This window comes from Ostrea edulis, chromosome 7 (assembly GCF_947568905.1).
Source record: "Ostrea edulis chromosome 7, xbOstEdul1.1, whole genome shotgun sequence".
In the NCBI taxonomy this organism is placed as follows: domain Eukaryota; kingdom Metazoa; phylum Mollusca; class Bivalvia; order Ostreida; family Ostreidae; genus Ostrea; species Ostrea edulis.
The window spans coordinates 67,751,978-67,767,781 of NC_079170.1; the positions used below are offsets into that span (position 1 = coordinate 67,751,978).

At 34.7% G+C, this 15,804-nt stretch overlaps 1 protein-coding gene across 3 annotated transcripts in view; it reads left to right on the forward strand.

Moving 5' to 3' along the window:
• LOC130046284 (von Willebrand factor D and EGF domain-containing protein-like) overlaps positions 1 to 15,804 on the forward strand; it is a 17,008-nt gene continuing 1,204 nt past the window's right edge. Inside the window, exons 1-11 of one of the 3 annotated variants that reach the window (XM_048887408.2) lie at positions 94 to 318; positions 1,197 to 1,406; positions 2,393 to 2,554; positions 3,014 to 3,028; positions 3,496 to 3,767; positions 8,841 to 8,927; positions 9,017 to 9,427; positions 10,137 to 10,222; positions 12,993 to 13,071; positions 14,841 to 15,020; positions 15,383 to 15,472. In XM_048887408.2, the coding sequence (XP_048743365.1) occupies positions 264 to 318; positions 1,197 to 1,406; positions 2,393 to 2,554; positions 3,014 to 3,028; positions 3,496 to 3,767; positions 8,841 to 8,927; positions 9,017 to 9,427; positions 10,137 to 10,222; positions 12,993 to 13,071; positions 14,841 to 15,020; positions 15,383 to 15,406 (1,581 nt within the window). In that variant the 5' untranslated portion in view covers positions 94 to 263 and the 3' untranslated portion in view covers positions 15,407 to 15,472. Of the gene's footprint in view, positions 319 to 1,196; positions 1,407 to 2,392; positions 2,555 to 3,013; positions 3,029 to 3,495; positions 3,768 to 8,840; positions 8,928 to 9,016; positions 9,428 to 10,136; positions 10,223 to 12,992; positions 13,072 to 14,840; positions 15,021 to 15,382; positions 15,473 to 15,804 lie in introns of those variants that run through there. The other 2 variants (XM_056145158.1, XM_048887409.2) reach the window with 2 other exon arrangements.

Here is a 15,804-nt window from a genome sequence, read left to right on the forward strand (position 1 = left end):
GAGTTCCGAATAAACAGATGACGACGAGACCGGAGGAAAATGATTGGTTTACCCAGTACAGGAGGAAAATGATTGGTTTACCCAGTGCAATTAATGAATTAAATCCCAGATTTAAAGGTGTGATTCCGATTGCATTTTTCACAACCTGAATATACATTGGAATATTCATATGGTCCTGTAAAACCGTGAGTCTATTAGAATAACTGAACACGGAGATTCAGTGTTGTAATAATTCTCACTAACGAGCTGCCATATCGGTCAGCATGTGCGGGCAATATGTGTTGTATTTAATGCTGGTAAATGGATTCACTCTAGTGGGTAAGAAACATACTACGTATATCATGCTATCCTGATTGTAGAAGATATATATATATATATATATATATATATATATATATATATATATATATATATATATGTGTTTTTGACTAGAATGCCGCTACTTGTATAGTGTATGTCATTGGCGGCGTACCACGTTTTCGCAACAACAACAACAACAACAACAAAAAAAAAATATATATATATATATGGCAATACGATTCCACAAATATCTTACCTGGATTATAGGTAAATATGACATTGTGTCACAGACCATGCATTACCATGTTGATACCGAGCGTCAATATTTGAAATTTTATACAGTACTTTGGATGATTTAAGCTTCGTTTCACCCCTAAAATTAATTTCAATTAGGTGTTGTACAGTGTTCATGGAAATCCTAATTTCTTATCAAAAAAGTTTATTTTGTTTTTATGATATTTTAGAAAATTGAAATAGGACATGGTTGGATATTAATTGATCCTTCATAGAAATCTATATGGCTTTTTGAAGGAGACATGGAATAAATTTTTATTTTAATCCGTTCCCCGAAATAAAAATTCGTTCCCACGAAATTGATTTTGTTTCCATGGAATGCAATTCATTCCTACTGAATAAAATTTCATTACATTTCGTGGGAACAAATTTTATTTCAAGGGACACGAAATTTATTTCGTGGGAATGAATTTCGTGTGGAAAAAAACCCCAAACACATTCACGCACACATAAACCAAAACAAAAACCAAAAACCGAACAAATCCACCAAAAAAAAAAAAAAAAAAAAAAAAAAAAGAAGAAGCGTATTGTTTCGGTATATTTCTTTTCGTTTCGATTTCGCACTTCCCAGGTACCCATTGTATTTATTCCTTTCTGATTAGCAATAACAGTGACTCAGGACCCGTGTCAGACCGGGAATCACCAGGAACTGGGAGACGCGCTAAAGAGAAGCCCGGATTATGCCATGGACGCTACCCCAATATGTGACAGATATCTGCTGGAGGGTTGGTATACAGCCCCCTCACGCGTCATGCCGAGGTCTGCGCCAGGGCTGGGATTCTGCAACACCCTCTATCCGTACTGGATGAAAGGTAGCTGAACTTTTTAAGTCGTCACTTGTATATAAATGTATATTCATATTGGCAATGTGTCATATTTTTCAAGATTTTTTCTTCTTCTTAATAATAAACACAGAGCAGCATGTGCCTAAAATCATGCGTGCGAGAAATCTGAAATGACGTCACTTGTTCCGGGGCTCTCTCGTCCTTCTGTCGCTTTCATTTGTTATCACAGTTTTTCATTCGTTTTTCAATCCTTCCTCCCTGTCTTCACAAATACCCTGCAAAGTCAGATGTTGTCACCACAGTCACGTGTTTATGTAAATAGAATACTATGACGTAGTATATAGATCATTTATAGCATACAGACGTCATAATCTTATCTACAATAACAGTGGTCTCCGGCTATTGTTTTCTTTAGCAGGAAGTACAGGTAAGCTAATTTATGCGCAAAACACATCACAGGTAAACGGGAAATACAGGTAAGCTAATCCATGCGTAAAACACATCACAGGTAGACAGGAAGTACAGGTAAGCTAATTCATGCGTAAAACACATCACAGGTAAACGGGAAGTACAGGTAAGCTAATCCATGCGTAAAACACATCACAGGTAAACGGGAAGTACAGGTAAGCTAATCCATGCGTAAAACACATCACAGGTAAACAGAAAGTACAGGTAAGCTAATCCATGCGTAAAACACATCACAGGTAAACAGGAAGTACAGGTAAGCTAATCCATGCGTAAAACACATCACAGGTAAACAGGAAGTACAGGTAAGCTAATCCATGCGTAAAATACATCACGGGTAAACAGGAAGTACAGGTAAGCTAATCCATGCGTAAAACACATCACAGGTAGACAGGAAGTACAGGTAAGTAGCTAGGTAAGAAGTTAAGTCGGCTTTATATCATACATATCCGCCAACCTTTGCAGAAAATGGAACATGTGATTATAATCATTTGCCACAAATTTTGGAAAATTGCTACTTAGTCATACAACAAACCACTTATTTCAAGGGACGCCTCCAGCCGAAGTTGGACAAGAAATAGACGTTGAAATTTGTGGAGTGGGGTTTTCTTCCTGTGATAAAAGCTTCACAGTCAAGGTGAAACGATGTCCTTCATTCTTGGTGTACAGACTCTTGCCTCTCGACTCCTGCAACTCGGCATACTGCTTTGGTAAGAAGTGCTGTATTAATCATAATCTTTTTCCTCACCCCTTATTTCTCTCACACCTCTCCCTACCTTTCCCACTCTCCTCTCCATCTCTTTATCTCTCTTTCCTGCTCTTCTCCCCCTCTTTATCTTTTTCTCTATCTTCCTCTTTCTCTCCCACTCTTCTCTCCCACTTTTCTCTCCCCCTCTTTATCTTTCTCTCCCCTCTTTATCTTCCTCTCCCCTCTATCTTTCTCTCTCTCCCACTCTTTGTCTTCCTCTTTCTCTCCCACTCTTCTCTCCCCTCTTTCATTCCCACTCTTCTCTCCTATCTTCTATCTTTATCTTTCTGTCTCCCCCTCTCTCTCTCTTCTCTCTCTCCTGCATTTTGATCGGAAACTAATACAATTTTGTAATCATTTCAAACTATTTCATAAGTATTTTGAATTTCTGAATGCAAAGCTAATGTCTATTTCTTTACAGAGAATACGGGGAATTGTAAGTAGAAAATTAAATCTTTTCAATCTTTTATCGACAAAACGCTGCAAAAAAAATCAATTCTTCGTAGAAGTGTTCGTCATCATTTGAATACTGCAATGATATAACTGTTTCCATGATTTCTAATTACTGGATAATCAATCTGATATAAGACATGAGCATAAGTAGTGATTGCTACATGTACATCACCAAACGCTCAACATTTAGAAGTGAGAATCACGGGTCTTTCTGATACGACCTTAAAAACGGAGGTCCATGTCGCGGCGGGCGACCTTCACTACTACGGCTTTAAGCGTTAAGCAAAAGTTAAATATTTCTGGTACTTCACCTACAGGTGGTGACGTCTCAAGGTCAAGGAAACATTCTGGACGGGACGTCAAACAAACAACCAACAATCAAACAAATATTGTTGAAAGAAGTCCAACGGAAATGATTTATGATTTTTTTGTATTTTCTTTATACTTAAGGTGTGTCAGAAACTCCCACAGGAATCGAGGTTGTCTATCATGGCGTGTCATATACTTCTAAAACAGATGGTGGGGTCATCCAACATGAACCCGTAATTAATCTGCTGTGCCGTTTCACGCCCCTGTTAGACAGCACGCTCTTTTATCACGTTGACTGGTATGTAAACAAGACCAGAGTTTTAGAAAATCAAACAGTGGACTCCACCGCGTTAGACAAAGCTGTATTCAGCACCCAGGATCTGTATGTCGCCGGAGAGAAGCTCGGCTGTTCGGTGAGAATACCTAGTTATCTGTAGTGAAAGAAAAGGATTATGCTAACATACACATACACATGTACCATGCTACGCTATTTCGAAAGAGTTTAGTGAAAAGTGAAGATAACGAACAGTGATCAATCTCGTAAGTCCTATAAGCAATACAAAATAGAGAGTTGGGTAAACACGGACCCCTGGATATACCAGAGGCGGGATCAGGTGCCTAGGAGGAGTAAGCATCCTCTGTCGACCGGTCACACCCGCTATGAGCCCTATATCTTGATCAGGTAAACGGAGTTATCCGTAGTCAAAATCAGTGTAACAAAAACGGCCTAACAATCGGCATGAAATACGTCAGACAGCATTCAACATCAATACAGGTTGAGTTCATTCGAGAGCAGTAAACATCGCATACCTGTAATGCTATTTAGCTTATTGATACCCGGCATTTTAACTTATACCTGTAATGATATTTAGCTTATTGATACCCGGCATTTTAAGTTATATAATGTACTTTATCTTGGTATTTAGCATCGTTTTTCAAAGCGGTAGAGGGCAGCCAAAATAAATAGATAAAAAAAAAGACCCATGAAAGCAAGCATTTAAATAAAATAGCAGATTAAGTTTTAAAAACAAACAAACAACACAGCAACAAAAATGAAAAGCAACAAAAAGAAACAAACAAACACACCCACATCTGTTTTTTTGTAACTAAACAGACAGAACGTAAACACGGCGAATCACATGTTAAAGTTATCATTTCTGTAAATTGACACAATAGTTTACTGCAGTTAAAACCACAACAAAGCTTGACAGAAATTCAAATCACTAGGCTACAGTGAATTGTTACCGCAAATCACTATAGTGAAAGGTGAAGATGACGAACTGTGATCAATCTCATAACTCCTTGAAGCAATACAAAATAGATATTTGGGCAAACACGGATCCCTGGACACACCAGAGGTGGGACCGGGCGACTAGGAGGAGTAAACATCCCCTGTCGACCGGTCACACCCGTCGTGAGCCCTATATCCTGATCAGGTAAACGGAATTATCCGTAGTCAAAATCAGTGTGCCACGAATGGCATAACAATCGGTATGGGACAGGTCAGGTAGTATTTCACACAATGGTAGGGTGTATTGACCAACTAGATCGTTATAACGACCATAGAATTTGCGAAATGCTGACTTCAATCGAGACTGTTGAAACTCCTATATCATCAACTTGTTTGTCGGTAGTTTGTCTCGATTTAAAAACTGACCGTACGCAGTACAAGCTCTTGCGTATCGAATCAGTAAAAATTGTAAATCGTTATAGTATATCATTAAAGTAAATCACTACAGTATATCATTATAGTAAATCATGATAGTAAGTCATTATAATAAATCATTATAGTAAATCATTATAGTAAATCATTATAGTAAATCATTATAGTAAATCACTACAGTATATCATTATAGTAGATCATTATAGTAAATCATTATAGTATATCGTTATAGTAAATCACTACAATATATCATTATAGTAAATCACTACAGTATATCATTATAGTAAATCATTATAGTAAATCATTATCGTAAATCATTATAGTATATCATTATAGTAGATCATTATAGTAAATCATTATAGTAAATCACTATATTATATCATTATAGTAAATCATTATAGTAAATCATTATAGTATATCGTTATAGTAAATCACTACAATATATCATTATAGTAAATCACTACAGTATATCATTATAGTAAATCATTATAGTAAATCATTATAGTAAATCATTATAGTAAATCACTATAGTATATCATTATAGTAAATCATTATAGTAAATCACTATAGTGTATTATTATAGTATATCATTATCGTAAATCACTACAGTAAATCGTTATAGTATATCATTATAGTATATCATTATCGTAAATCATTATAGTATATCATTATAGTATATCATTATAGTAAATCATTATAGTAAATCATTATAGTATATCATTATCGTAAATCATTATAGTATATCATTATAGTAAATCATTATAGTAAATCACTATAGTGTATTATTATAGTAAATCATTATAGTATATCATTATAGTAAATCATTATAGTAAATCACTACAGTATATCATTATAGTAAATCATTATAATAAATCATTATAGTAAATCATTATAGTATATCATTATAGTAAATCATTATAGTAAATCATTATAGTAAATCATTATAGTAAATCATTATAGTAAATCACTACAGTATATCATTATAGTAAATCATTATAGTAAATCACTACAGTATATCATTATAGTAAATCATTATAGTAAATCATTATAGTATATCATTATAGTAAATCATTATAGTAAATCACTACAGTATATCATTATAATAAATCATTATAGTAAATCATTATAGTACATCATTATAGTAAATCACTACAGTATATCATTATAGTATATTATTATAGTATATCATTATAGTAAATCACTTCAGTATATCATTATAGTATAATATGTTTTACGGTGTGACCGTGTTTGAGGGCGAAGCAAAAAAGTTTTGGCATTAGTATCTCTATCCAAAACAGGACAAAAACAACCCGAAGTTAGCACGAGGACAGAGCTGTATCAAAGCATCCTAATTTTGGACATTTGATCCGCCTATATATTGAACGCGGGAAATATAACGCAAATTCATGTAAACAGTACATTGTGACGTCCTATTCAGCGTCGTTATTTAGCAAATTCACAAACATAGCGTTTGAACCACAACAAAAAACATGTCGTTAATTGTGGAGTGATTATATATGATTAAGAAAATAAGATTCACATGCTTTTACGGATTTTATGTGTAACATCTCAGAACGACGTGAACTAGGGTAGACGAGATTCAAAATGGAGGAATACATGTCCACGCGCTAATATTCGAATCGACGCCATTGGTACCAAACTTTTCAAGTTCCATAGGTATGGTTTAATTTTTCATTATTTTCCTATATTTTCCTTTTAAACATGTATATACGTGTTACCTATAGGGAGAGCTCCGCTCTCACGGCCCTTCGGGCCGTGAGAGGGCTTCGCCCTCTATCATTATAGTAAATCACTACAGTATATCATTATAATACATCATTATAGTATATCATTATAGTAAATCACTACAGTATATCATTATAGTATATCATTATAGTAAATCATTATAGTATATCATTATAGTAAATCATAATAGTAAATCATTATAGTAAATCATTATAGTAAATCATTATAATAAATCATTATAGTAAATCATTATAGTAAATCACTATATTATATCATTATAGTAAATCACTATAGTATATCATTATAGTAAATCATTATAGTATATCATTGTAATACCGAGCGAAGCTCGGACGAAGACCCACCCGCGAAGCAAGGCTCCAAAGGTAACAGGTATGTAAAAGAAAAATTGAGAAAATCAACAGAGGAATAGAGATAATCTCTACATACGTTCACTGAAAATTTCGTGATCCATATGGGCGCTGCCATATTGTTTTGTTCGTTAGTTGCTTCTACGGATATTCGTGTTTTGATTTGGAATGCCAAAAATACAAGACTGATGTGCAATTTGTAAATCAAACACTTAGTTTGTTAAAATGAATGGGATAACTATTACTGCTACAGTTTTTAAGCCAATCATCAAATAATTAAAGAGTAACACGACTAAATAGATGAACAAGTTAACGAGTTTCTTCAAATAAAAGTATACGATATATTTACATGTACGCTTATGTTTTATCACTTTGAATTTGTTGGTTAGTTTTGTTTATCTCAACTGTCTTTTGAATTACAAACGGGATGTTTTGTTGTTTATAATTGTTTGATTTGAAAGAGAAAAAGTCGAGTGTAAATGTGACGTCACAAGTCTGCTGCCGTTATATTTCCCGCGTTAAATGAAAAGGCGGATCTTTTGTCTATCCTCATTTGTTCCCCTTTCATATTTAGATGTTGCTGGGCCTTTGGCGCAAGGGGAATTTCATAATAAAATACATTTTAAAATGAATTATGATTTATAGTATTAACGGAATTATGATTATTATTTTTGGACACGCCAATGACCATTTCATGCTTCGCTCGGTCCAACAGTCACACCGTATACATATTCAATCGTTATAGTAAATCACTCCAGTATATCGTTATGGTATATTATTACCGAAAAGTTACGGTAAGTTGTTTAAGGGAAGCAATCCACAAAGTCAAAATTCAATCAGATTCCTTACGACTTTTTACGCACATAGAAAGGTTTTCAAATTCCTAACGATTTTCTACGCACATATAAAAGTGTTTTTTAGTGACAACCCATTCGTTCTTGCATATGGAATTTGTTTTATCTTAATCAATTCAAATTGATAATGTTCTCCAGGACAAATGTATATGGGCGTGCTTGATTTAACTACATCGGCCACAAAGTGTACACCTTTCCGTAATCAAGTAAAAAGGTGCACACTATTTACATTCTGCACAGGGCATGTGTTGGTAAATGCACCACAAAATTCAACATGGCTGACAAATGGTGAGGTGGAAAATTTGCAGATATTTTTTTTTGTGTTTTATTGGTTGGAAAGTATGTAAGAGGATGATTCCGGCGTATTTGTATGTTGTCATTTACAAGAGTTTAAAATGTAATTTTAAGGAATAAATGAAAAGGATTGATACCTCGTAGAATCATCATCATCAAAAAAAAAAAAAAAAAAAAAAAAAAAAAAAAAACTTCGGCGCCAAAAAATCAACAAATAATTTGGAGTGTGATTTGGTATTACAGATGTAAATATTTATAAATCTACATGAGGATATATTTTCGTAATTTTTTTTTAAATTCTAGGTATCATTTATTTTGTAATTTATATGCATTAAAATCGTTAATTTTCTAATGAGGGTGTCCTCAGCTGCCGAACGTCCATAGCGAATACACTACGCTACATGGAGCTGCACTTGGTTATAAGGTTTAAACTGACAACAGCGGGTGTACCAAGGCGGAGAGCAATCAAGCGCGCCTTATGTTCTACCTGTTGTATTTATGTGCTTTGTAAATACACTGTACATGTTTTACATGTCTATGTCATATTTTTGTGCTTTGTAGATACACTGTATAGTTGGAGCCAAGAAAACGATTGCGGAATCCCCCTGTAACAGTTCTTCGAGCGCCCTGTTTTATGCTGGGATAGAGGTTGGCTGAATGAGATAAATAAAGATTTCCTCCCACTCTGTTTCCCTTCTAGCCAAATACTCAATGCTTTACTGATGAATGTATTACAGGTACTGACGCCAGTTCTGAACATGTCAAGAAAAGGCCAAACCACGCTTCGTATTCGACCCACCATTCCGTATGCGAGTCAAACACTAGAATTTCAAAATCAGAATGAGAAACTTGAAATTTCGCAACCTCTTTATATTAATTTAGAATTTCCTTCCACTATACAAAGTGCCTGTGTAGTTGACGGTACTAGTCCAAATTTATGCGAGATGAAACTCCCAAGCTTTAAATACAGCGAAAGACACAAGTACGGTAATACAAGTCTCTGGTACAAAGAGTACGCGATGACTGTCTACAACAGAGACGATTTAGGGTATGCGATACAGAACAGTATGATACTGCGCCTGAAAACAGGAGGGCAAGGAGCAAATGCAGCCACGGTGTTCGAACAAACAGCCCTGCCAGATATTCCGGTAGTGTAGTTATATGTATAGGGGCGGATCTACAGCTGTATATGTAGGGCGGATCTACAGCTCTATATATAGGGGTGGATCTACAGCTGTATATCAAGGGGTGGATCTACAGCTTTATATGTAGTGGCGGATCTACAACTTTATATGTAGGGGCGGATCTACAGCTCTATATATAGGGGCGGATCTACAGCTTTATATATAGGGGAGGATCTACAGCTTTATATGTAGGGGCGGATCTACAGCTCTATATATAGGGAAGGATCTACAGCTTTATATTAAGGGGCGGATCTAAAGCTTTGTATGTAATAGCGGATCTAGAGCTACCAGACGCTCCGGTAATGTAGATAAATGTTGAGGTGGAGCTGGAGGGGACAGTTACGGTAAATGCAGCCCAATTTTGGCTGAACGATCTGTATGAAAAATGGGTACTATTTGTTAGGTATAGTTAGGGTTTTCAGTCTCCCTTTTTGAGCTGAAGAGACTCAAACTTGGGTTACTTTCCACTTTGGAAATATGTTGGATCCGCCCTTAAAGCGTAAAGAATTTTACCAGAAAATATCGATTGCTAATTGCTATTGCAGCCCTTCTCTTGCAAACTTTGTTCTATTTGAAGAAATATGATTTTAAAAAAATATATATTGACAAACGTTCTTGCCCTAATGTTTCTCCAAGTTAAACTTAATCATAAAAATATATCTATTTTTAAAAGATAAACATCCACGACGATTCCACGGAATGGAAAGGACGGTACTGTTACTCCAGAGGTGATCCTCATATGAGAACGTTTGATGGCTAGTAAGTTATATTCTCATGTGAGAACGTTTGATGGTTAGTAAGTTATATTATCATGTGAGAACGTTTGATGGCTAGTATGTTATATTCTCATGTGAGAACGTTTGATGGTTAGTAAGTTATATTCTCATGTGAGAACGTTTGATGGTTAGTAAGTTATATTCTCATGTGAGAACGTTTGATGGCTAGTAAGTTATATTATCATGTGAGAACGTTTGATGGCTAGTAAGTATTATTCTAATATGAGAACGTTTGATGGCTAGTAAGTTATATTCTCATGTGAGAACGTAAGGTGAAGATAACGAACAGTGATCAATCTCACAACTCTCATAAGCAATACACAATAGATAGTCAGGTAGATACGGACCCCTCGACACACCAGAGGTGGAATTAGGCGCCTAGGAGGAGTAAGCATCCCCTGTCGACCAGTCAGTAAGTGATACATATATCCTCATGCAAGGTGAAGATAACGAACAGTGATCAATCTCATAATTCCTATAACAATGCAAAATAGATAGTTGGGTAAATATGGACCCCTGGACACACCAGAGGTGGGATCAGGTGTCTAGGAGGAGTAAGCATTCCCTGTTAGTAGGTGATAGTAAGTGATAGATGTATCCTCATATGAGAACGTTTGATGGCTAGTAATTGATATTCTTCTATGAGAACGTCCAATGGATTGTAAGTGATATTCTTGTATGAGAACGTTTAATGGCTTGTAAATGATATTCTTATATGAGAACGTTCAATGGCTTGTAAATTATATTTTTATATGAGAAGGTTTGATGACTACCGTGGTAAGTGATATCGTCATGTGAGAACGTCGAATGGCTAGTACGCGATATTTTCATATGAGAACGTTTGATGGCTTGTACGCGACATTCTCTTTAGTATTTTCTTGTTTTCGTTATCCAATAACTCAATAATAGGTAACACAAAAAATGTTATTCTAAACCAAATTTAATAGTGTGTGCTTATTAGTGAACAAAATAACGCAATGATTTACAGCCAAATAATTGAACGTTGTAATGTTACAGTGTATATATCAGGAAATTTTCAACTGAAAATCAAAGAAAACCAAAACAAAATCTTTAAATTCTATAAAAAATGATGAACACAATCACACATAAATGTTATTACCACAATCACACATAACTGTTATTATTACAATCACACACAACTATTATTATCACAATCACACATAACTGTTATTATCACAATCACACATAACTGTTATTATTACAATCACACATAACTTATTATCACAATCACACATAACTGTTATTACAATCACACATAACTGTTATTATTACAATCACACATAACTGTTATTATTACAATCACACATAACTGTTATTACAATCACACATAACTGTTATTATCACAATCACACATAACTGTTATTATTACAATCACACATAACTGTTATTATTACAATCACACATAACTTATTATCACAATCACACATAACTGCTATTACAATCACACATAACTGTTATTATCACAATCACACATAACTGTTATTATTACAATCACACATAACTGTTATTATCACAATCACACATAACTTATTATCACAATCACACATAACTGTTATTACAATCACACATAACTGTTATTATTACAATCACACATAACTGTTATTATCACAATCACACATAGCTGTTATTACAATCACACATAACTGTTATTATTACAATCACACATAACTGTTATTATTACAATCACACATAACTGTTATTATCACAATCACACATAACTTATTATCACAATCACACATAACTGTTATTACAATCACACATAACTGTTATTATTACAATCACACATAACTGTTATTATTACAATCACACATAACTGTTATTATCACAATCACACATAACTGTTATTATCACAATCACACATAACTGTTATTATCACAATCACACATAACTGTTATTACAATCACACATAACTGTTATTATTACAATCACACATAACTGTTATTATCACAATCACACATAACTGTTATTATCACAATCACACATAACTGTTATTACAATCACACATAACTGTTATTACAATCACACATAACTTTTATTATCACAATCACACATAACTGTTATTACAATCACACATAACTTTTATTATCACAATCACACATAACTGTTATTACAATCACACATAACTTTTATTATCACAATCACACATAACTGTTATTACAATCACACATAACTTTTATTATCACAATCATACATAACTTTTATTATCACAGTCACACATAATTATTATCATCACAATCACACATAACTGTTATTATTACAACCACACATAGTTATTATTATTACTACAATCACACATAACTGTTATTATCGCAATCACACATAACTGTTATTATCACAATCACACATAACTATTATTATCGCAATCACACATAACTGTTATTACAATCACACATAACTGTTATTATTACAATCACACATAACTATTATTATCACAATCACACATAATTGTTATTATCACAATCACACATAACTATTATTATCACAATCACACATAGCTGTTATTACAATCACACATAACTGTTATTATTACAATCACACATAACTATTATTATCACAATCACACATAATTGTTATGATTACAATCACACATAACTATTATTATTACAATCATACATAACTGTTATTTTCACAATCACTCATAACTGTTATTATCACAATCACACATAACTGATAAATTGTTGAGTGTGGCCGAAAGAGCAAACAAACAAACTATCATTTCTTTGTTTTAACAGCAAATATGAATGCCATCATGTTGGCTGTGAGACAGGAATCACCATGGTGCTGTACGAAAACAAAGTTCACGATCAAGAGGTAATCTGGATCCCTGAAGAAATTTCATTTTTGAATATTTAAACTCATCAAGCTTAAGCTGAAATGGGTTCTTCTGATCATTTGTTATGCATAGTTCGTCTGTCCATCCGTTTGTAACATTTACACGTGCTTGGCTTCTCTAGAATCACTGAGTTAATTTCAACTAAACCTGACACTTTGCTGAAGGGATCTAAAATTGTTAAAATGAAGGGTCAGTCTCTTCCTAGGGAAGATAATGAAGAAAGTACCCTCTATGGGGAGATAAGAAATGACAAAATTAGGGTGTGTTTCATATCACAGTCCTCGTCTCATGAACCATTAAACTAGACAGGATGAAACTTATGTTTAACCTTCCCGAATTAGTGTGATGTTTGAATACTTCATGTTCCCAAGGGGTGTATATGACACCGCAATCCGCAATAGGAAGTCAACGTTTTAGATGGAAAGATATAGAAAAGTCTTTTAAAAATCTTCCAGCAAGGTAATGATTATTCATATTGATATGCAAGCATCCTTAGGTAGTGTAGATTCCAGTTTATTCAACTCATGACCCTGGGAAGGTAATCAGGAGCTCATAAAGAATCAAACTGATACGTAGTAATGTGTGCAAAAATATGTAGAAATATTCCCATGTACAGCCGCTCCATGACTGGTCATTTCATTGCAGAAAAAGTGCCCTTGAGGCCTTCATATTCCGTTCGATAAACCACAAAAGAAATGCATATGAAAGTTATAAAACAAACTCTTCTCGAGAACATTGGGTCTTGATTCGTCAAGCTAATACGCACACATTTTGTTGTAGTGTAGGTTATATTTGAACAAATAATGACCCCTGGGGCTAAGCTGGGACTGAATCAAATCATGGCCCCTTTGGCTAGACTGGGACTAAATCAAATCATGGCCTCTCGGGTTAGGCTGGGACTAAATCAAATCATGGCCTCTCGGGCTAGGCTGGGACTAAATCAAATCATGGCCTCTCGGGCTAGGCTGAGACTAAATCAAATCATGGCCTCTCGGGCTAGGCTGGGACTAAATCAAGTCATGGCCTCTCGGGCTAGGCTGGGACTAAATCAAATCATGGCCTCTCGGGCTAGGCTGAGACAAAAAAAAACTTGGTCTCGATCTGGAGCTAGGCTGGGAATGGATCAAATCATGGTCCCTAGGTGCTAGGGTTGGACTGAATCAATTTATGACCCATAGGGCTAGGCTGGGACTGAATTCAAAGTTTTACATGAGAATAAGTTTTGAAAAAAAATATTATTCGAATCTTACAGGTAAATCTAATTCATATCGTCATGCAAACGTTCCCAGTTGTGTGGATGAGAGTGGGGCTAAAATTGGAAATAAACATTGACATTATATGTAATATAGGGCAAATTTTGTCCATAACAGCAAGGCAAATATATTGATAATGAGACATCCTATGTTGTGTGGATCCAGGTTAGGAATGACCCCGTGGGGCTGGGTTATGGTCGTGATATGTGAGCAAATGTTCGCATGGAAATAAAGATAAAGAAATATTTTGAAAGCGGGTCCGAAGTTACTTATTGTGACCCGAAGACCTATTCACGTGTTATGTCATAAGAAAGCAATCGATAGTTTGTTACAGTACCCTTTCATTTGATATTTATTTTTGTTTTGAATACAATACATTATTTATCAAAAACAAAGGCAAACACAAAATAATTTGATTATGATGTACTACATTCCGAGATTTACGAAGTCAATCAAACTGTATGATAAAACTTTTTTCTATGTTTTATGAATAGGTTCAGGTGAGGCATCATAAATGTATATACCCGAACGCACGCTGCATCTATACTCTGGCGGTCAGATCCGGAAATGACGTGTTTATCATTGACATTCGCAATAACACGAAATACATCAACTTCCCAATTTGTGAGGATAAGTCACTGAAGGTGGTGAAAGCGTCAGACAGGCGATACAAGGTAGGGGAGTGGCCAAACACACTGTTAAATACTGTTACATGTTGTTATACTGTTAAATATTGTTACATATTGTTATACTGTTAATTCAGTTACATATTGTTATACTGTTAAATAGTTACATATTGTTTTACTGTTAAATAGTTACATATTGTTATACTGTTAAATAGTTACATATTGTTATACTGTTAAATACTGTTACATGTTGTTATACTGTTAGATATTGTTACATATTGCTATACTGTTAAATACTGTTACATATTGTTATACTGTTAAATACTGTTATATATTGTTATACTGTTAAATACTCTCATGGGGATCCGGGTTAGAATAGGTCCTCAATACCCCCATGCTTGTCATTATAGGTGACTAAATGGGGCGGTCCTTAGGATGAGACCGGAAAAACCGAGGTCCCGTGTCACAGCAAGTGTGACACGATAAAGATCCCTCCCTACTCAATGGCCATAAGCACCGAACATAGGCCTAAATTTTGCAGCCCATCACCAGCAATATTGACGCCTCCATATGAGTGAAATATTGTCGGTCGAGGCAGTGCCCATTGCATAGATATCGGGTTAGACAGTGCCCACTATATATATTTCGGGTTAGGCAGTGTCCAATGTACATATATCGGGTTAGGAAGTTTATACTATATAGATATCGGGTTAGGTAATGTCCACTGTATAGATATTGGGTTAGGCAATTTTTATTGTATAGATATCGGGTTAGGCAGAGTCCACTGTATATATTTCAGGTTAGGCAGTGTCCAATGTACATATATCGGGTT